Source organism: Gossypium raimondii, chromosome 6 (assembly GCF_025698545.1).
Source record: "Gossypium raimondii isolate GPD5lz chromosome 6, ASM2569854v1, whole genome shotgun sequence".
Lineage (NCBI taxonomy): Eukaryota > Viridiplantae > Streptophyta > Magnoliopsida > Malvales > Malvaceae > Gossypium > Gossypium raimondii.
In genome coordinates this window covers 2,395,077-2,401,605 of record NC_068570.1, presented here as the reverse complement: position 1 = coordinate 2,401,605, position 6,529 = coordinate 2,395,077, and the positions used below count along the sequence as shown (strand labels likewise).

General features: G+C 34.6%; 1 protein-coding gene across 2 annotated transcripts; it reads right to left on the bottom strand.

Moving 5' to 3' along the window:
* Positions 1 to 596: 596 nt before the first annotated feature.
* LOC105772830 (CSC1-like protein RXW8) lies at positions 597 to 6,115 on the bottom strand. Of its 2 annotated transcripts, XM_012594298.2 has the most exons (11): positions 5,962 to 6,115; positions 5,111 to 5,554; positions 4,835 to 4,981; positions 4,661 to 4,724; positions 4,344 to 4,553; positions 4,079 to 4,258; positions 3,417 to 3,724; positions 2,723 to 2,999; positions 2,200 to 2,478; positions 1,480 to 1,916; positions 597 to 1,013 (listed from the first exon to the last, which is right to left on the bottom strand). In XM_012594298.2, exons 2-11 carry the CDS (start codon positions 5,392 to 5,394, stop codon positions 989 to 991), a joined length of 2,211 nt encoding a protein of 736 aa, XP_012449752.1. In that variant the 5' UTR covers positions 5,395 to 5,554; positions 5,962 to 6,115; the 3' UTR covers positions 597 to 988. The 2 variants fall into 2 exon arrangements, with proteins under 2 accessions (XP_012449752.1, XP_052488186.1); XM_052632226.1 differs by lacking the exon at positions 5,962 to 6,115 and having other exon boundaries at positions 4,835 to 5,022; positions 5,111 to 5,251.
* Positions 6,116 to 6,529: the final 414 nt, after the last annotated feature.

The following is a 6,529-nucleotide window of genomic DNA, read 5'->3' as shown; positions in this document are numbered from 1 at the left end:
AATATGCTCCTTAGATGCTAAGTTATTTCAAAGGTTGTATATCTATCTATAAGCAAACAAAGATGATTATAAGGCTCTGGCACCACCACAATATGCTCCCTAGATGCTAAGTTATTTCAAAGCTTGTATAATCTGTCCGCAAGCATTCAAAGATGGTTATAAAGTTAGATTTAAGGATTATCAATTTAGATGGGTGCTTTTTGAAGGGGTACTATGGTGATTACATTTTGACAACTACTGAGATTAGATGCAAATAATGGCATCCATCTTATTACATATGTTGCAGTAAAAATGAGAACCATGCATCTTGGTGTTGGTTCCTTGATCCATTGACAAATCACTTGGAAATTATCAAATCACATCACTATTATATCTAACAAACAAAAGATATCTCAGCTTAATTATCTTAATTTATGCTTGGTTTAGTTTATTTAATTACTATTGTTTCACTGTCTATTATTATTTACTTTTTTTTCATTACTTTTAAAATATCATTTTATTCTTTTAAGTATTTTTAAATTAATTTATTTTTACTATACATTAGACTAATCTTTCTTTAGTCAAGAAAAATATATTATATACATTGAAAAAATACATGTTTAAAGACACATATATTATATATACAATTGGAAAAAATACACAATATTTTAGCTTCAAATTGATGGTATAAAAACCTAAATTACTAAAGTCTAAGGTTATATACATATACAAGGGCATCTTGTGTATGAATTATCTCAGCCCCATAAAGTTTGAGAAAATAAAACTGAAAAAGTACTTAATTTTCCACAGCAAAAAAACTATTACCTATGTGCTGCTTCCAGTCTCTCTTTGCCTCTTTACTGGTGTTAAATGTTTCCTATATAAATGTACAAGTTACAGCTACTGGTCCCAGCAAGCAACCGCCAATATGATGATGGTGCCTTTTTTTGGCACATTGACGATAAGAGATGAATCAATCAGTTCCCAAGTGCAATCAACAGCCTATTGTTCATCTAATTGAACTTGTTGAATACCTGAAAAGTTAGGCTAGGTTCAATTCAGTTCAGATCAAATCAAATTATTAATAGCAATTCAGGAGGTAAAAATACCAAGAAGGTACTTGTAGTAGGAGTCAGATTGCATTTTGTCATCTTTACTAAAAATATAGTCAAATTAGTCTCTATACAGGAGATCAAAGAGTTAACGGGTTCTTTTGTTAAAAATTCCATCAATTTCTACTAAGATGTACGCAACACGTCCTGTGTAACTATTTGATTATTCTATCAACAGGCTAGGTTTTAATAGCAAAAATGGATGAAAATCTTAACAAAAAAGATGGTTTATTCTTTGATCTAGTGTACAGGGATTAATTTGCCCATTCTTTGAGTAAATGAAGCAAAATACAATCTAATTCTTCTTAGTGTAGGGGTCTCCAAAATACTTTTACCAATTCAGGCTGGAAGGAACTATGCACCAAGTAGCAGGAATAACTAAATGTACCTGAATGGTTTCAACGACTTGAGACCATGCAAATTATCTTCGTCTCCTTGGTGGTGTGATGTGTTTCTAGACAACGGCAAGTTGGAATTAATGGACACTTGATGAGATATTATCGGGTTCTGGAAGTATGCTGAACGTATTTGATTATGAATCTCTTCTTTCCTTCCCAATTGCTCATCTTGTTGATCCATCTCTATAAGAATTTGTGCAGGTCTCCTCTTGAAAACAGGGGAAAATCTCTGCCTACAGTACTCATTGAATAGAAGAGTGAGTAATATTAGGGGAATGATGAAACCAGAAGCAACCGGTGATTGTTTTATGCCGAAGACCCCGAGGGCGATAACTTGTGTTAACAATAGGGAGAAGATTGCTGAGTTGTGAACAATAGGCCAGAATTCTCCCCCACTTTCATATTTTCGTACGTATACATTGAGAATCTGAAAAAAAAAAGAAAAAAGACAAGGAACAGAGGTAAAAGTTGAATTCTTCTAAATCGGTCTACCTAACAGTAAAAACATAAATAGAAATGCTTCCACAACATCATCATGCACTGCATATGCATACAACATGATCACCTAGTACCATAAATGTGAAATTGTACATGTAGACTATGTATGAGCTTACACAATACTGAGGGCATTGAAGCATACAACAAACCGTTACAGATGATATCATTGACGAAAGGAAAGAGGATATAAAAGTTGATGGGATAAAACTCACCTGGTTTCGATAGACGAGGAAAGCGAGAAAGAAGAAAACCAGCAAGAAGGGCAATATTAAGGGTGCCATAATGGAACAAGTGAAGCCAATGTGTACAAACAGAAGCAGCCGTGGAATTTCAGTATGGTGAGGGAAGGTTAGAGCACAACTAGATGGTTCGACTTTGGTTCTTAGTATGAATTTTCTGAAAAAATTGCAAATAAGCGGGAAAGGTTGCATTATTTCACAGGACAAGCTAGCCCAGCCTGATGATAATACGTAAGTCGTGAAGAAGGTAGCCTGCAGACGAGAACAACTTCAGTTAGATGTAATCCTGAAGATACACAATCACATGCCATAAAAAAGTGAGAAAAGCAATCTGTCCTATGTGAGTGCCTACAAAAGAGAGCGCTTAATAGTGTATTTCATGCATCTCAATAGACCAAGGTAAAATCTAAATCTAAATGCATATAACAACTTGCCATGAAGTTGGAGGTGTTGAGGTTTTATTAAACCAACAATTGAGGACGCATGGAAAGGTTACCTGGGTTGGCACTGCTCTGGCAAGTTGTTTAGGTGCATCTTTAAAACTTGAGAAAACAGTCAATTGCCTGATGATGGATCCAGAAAGGACATTAACAAAGAAAACATTCCAAATTGTGAAGTACAGAACTTTGATGCAAGCACTCCGTTTCCTCTGACTACGTGAAATATTCCCCTCCATTGCAGAAAATAACATCATAGTTGGTGGAACAGCATAAAGAAATAACATTAGAATCACACTTGGTAAGTAACCTGTTACCACCCGGTGTATGAACTCCCTGCATAGCATAACAAACAACATAGATTCACAATGAGTGCCTGGTTCCTTCTCTTTTAACTCCTTCCAGTTTCCACTTAATAACAATGATATTTGTCCTATGTACATGTATTAATACACACCAAGAGCTTGGGTGAGTTTAATGCAGTTAAATAACAATGACATCACTATAATAAGTTGTATCTGGCTATTTATGTACTCTAGATTGTCTTTCAGAGCCTTCAATCTAGGCCTGTTAGCAGATATAGGAGTATTAACAGGGTTCACGATTATGGTTCTTTTCATGCAGGTTTCTATATAGAGTTTGTTGCATCAGGCATCGGTCATGACTGCAATGTGATATGAAAGCAGCATAATTGAAAAAAAAAATAACAAGCTCATACTGGTTTTGCAATAGAGTGTGGGGAATGATACTCACTGTTTTAAAATTCCTTTAAGAAATGGAACTCTACGTGATAGCTGGTCTAAGTGCTCTAGTTGAGTCAAGCCTTGCACAAATGTAACAGGAAGAAGAAACAGGAACATAAAAACAACAGAAGCTATAAGAGTTGTTATTTTACGAAGCCAAACTTGTTTGTACGGTATGGAGAGGTTTGACCAATAAACATCATGTGGCTCAGGGGCAAGTTCTGTCACCCACAACATGGGATTTGATGATTGAAGAACTTGTGCTGCAACAAGAGCAGCATAGCGAGTCCTGAAGAAAACAAAAGCAGCTGGACATTCCTGTATCAAAGGTCAAAATAAAATAGAACATCACATAGCCACTTCCATCAAAGTTATGAAAGTTAGTGATCAGCATGCAAACTTTTAGCGACAAAATGGCAGCAATTCCCAAGTTGGCAAAGATAGATGAAAGAAAGATGCTTATATATAGCACAATAAAATGATCTAGAGGAAATATTAAAGCAAATTCACTTTGAGACTGAAAACAGTAACTGCTTCATTGTATATTATGCAAACAATATCTGTTAACTTTCCTAACAAAAACCACTAAAAATGGCAAGCATAACTTATATACAATTTATACACACATAAACTTGAAATAAGAACTATTGAAGTTATTCAATGATTTTCAACCTTTCTTCTTTGACTTGGTTGCAGCCTATCCATACTGGTTGAACTGCTAACACTGTCTGCTCTAAGGTTAAGCACCATAAAGGGATGTGCAGCTCCTCCAGGAATACAATATGGCAAAGACCTGTCTAGAAACCGTGGGTCAATGGATTTTAGCATTCTGTACATTCTCTCTGCATCCTTCTGCAAAGACAGCATTGTTAAAGAAAAGGTTAAATTGGTATAAATTTATGTCACTAACGTAAATCACTCAAAGATAGATGCTTACCATTAATTTATCAACTGTACAAGATCCATATACCATCTGATGGGACAAATAGCTTTCTGGATAATAAGTTGAAAAGAACTGTTCCACTGAATTACTGTATGAATTATCCGGGGACCAAGGGACACCACGGACTAGAACTGTGAAATGACTTGGATTGGGAGGAGATCCAGTAATATGTGCTAACCTCATTTTAGTGATATTTTTATACTCCTAGAACAAAGCAATAATCTTTAAATGAATACTAGAAAAAAAAATTAAATGCATATACAAGTTAAACTATATGAGTAAATGACGCATTTTTGGTTGTACATCCTTACAAAGTAAAGTAGAACACAAGCTGAGCAGGATATGAGGTATAATGCCAGACAATGGACCCAAAGCCTGAAAAAAATTTAAACAAAAGGAAAAAAATATCAATGAATGCTGTTTTTTCTCCGTATTGGGGTGACATCTTAATATCTCACCATAATAAAGGGTGAAACAGAACATACCATTTAGAATCTTCTTTTACATTTCCAATTGTAAATACTTCAAGTGATTCTGAATGGATTTCCTTGTGCTGCATATCTTGTCCATAATAATTTACTGGAAGCACTATAAAAAGGCAAATTACAGCAGCAATGATGAATACCCGAATACTGTAAAGGACATGAAGAACATAGCAGGGCGGTTAGTAAACCTGCAAAAACAACCATAGATACCAAAACAGAAATTGAAATGTTGAACCACTTCAAGATGTTTTGAACTTAAATTTGAGACTTAATCACCTGAAAACAACTATTCTCATGAAAGCTACAGCATCGACACCGCCGACAGCCAATATTTCTTCATCGGTTGCTTGCCAGGCTTTAGCAATCCAGCCTGTAGAGGGCACAAATCTTTCAAAGCAACTAATAGCACCAGTACCCCTTACCGGTTCCGAAACAAGCCGCCGTGTAAAATACACGCACGCATTGCCTGGTTGTTTCCTCAATATGGAATACAGTGACAGAAGCACAACACATATAGCTATGTTGATTCCAGCAGAAGTTAAAAGATCACTGACATCCATCCCACTCAACTATATTTCCTTTGTTTAAAGCTTTACAGATCCAATTACTCAAGCGATTAGTTGCTGAAGTAGGACATTAAACTGCTTCACAACTTGCTTTAAACAGAGGAATTTTTTTAAAGAAGTTTGGCTCAATTTCACACAGAACCTGAATCAAGTGCTGCAAAAATTGTTCAGAAATCAAAATTTTAATTAACATCATTTTTTTTCCGTCAATCATACCTCAAAAAACAAATATTTCAATGAAAATTCAAACTAATTGCAGGCAAAAAAGCTTCACCAAATTTCAATCAAAAATTTAAAAAGAAAACATAATCTACAGTTCCTTTTAGTCTAATTCTAAATCTGTGATGCCTAATGAAATTTCAAAAAAAAAAAATTCTTGTTTTTAGTTCTTTACTAGAATTCGAAGAGATAAATACCAGTATTAAACAGAACTAATAAACATTCAATTTTAAATGGAAACTACACACAGCAATCAATATACCATGGACGAAATTCAAACAAAACTAAATCATTTTGATTAAACAAGCAAAAAAAATAAAGATTAATTCAAAAAACAAGTACCTGTGCGAAAATTAGAGCCAAAATAAAGCGTAAAAACTACCAAACAAAGAGAAATTCTCGAGCCAAAAATAAAAAACAAAAAAGGAGAAATTATTTGATAACTTTGAAGAACAAAAATCAAGAACCCAAAATTTTATAAAAAGAAAAAATTTTAAATGATTTTATTGTGAAAAACAAAATTAACTTACGATAGTTAGTTACATGCAAAAAAAATTTGGGTGGTGTGAGTGATCGACACGTGTAAATAGTTAGTAACAAAAAATGAGGAAAATCAAAGATTTAAGCGACATGGCAACTGAATATCCCACGTGGCGAAAAATAAGTGGATAGCACGAAACATGTAATATCCTCCTCAACAAAGATCCGCTTAACTGTCTCTAGATTCTTTTTTGAGTTCCCGCTGGCGCCATTTTTCTGGGTTTTGTTACGGTGCATCCGTGACTTTGTTTGTTTAAATGGAGTCGGGGTCGGTGACCAATGAGGGTTGGTTAAGTTCCTGAGTTTTGGCAAGAAATTTAGTAGTACTTGGACACGAAACAAATAAATTAAAAATAGAGTAAATTACATC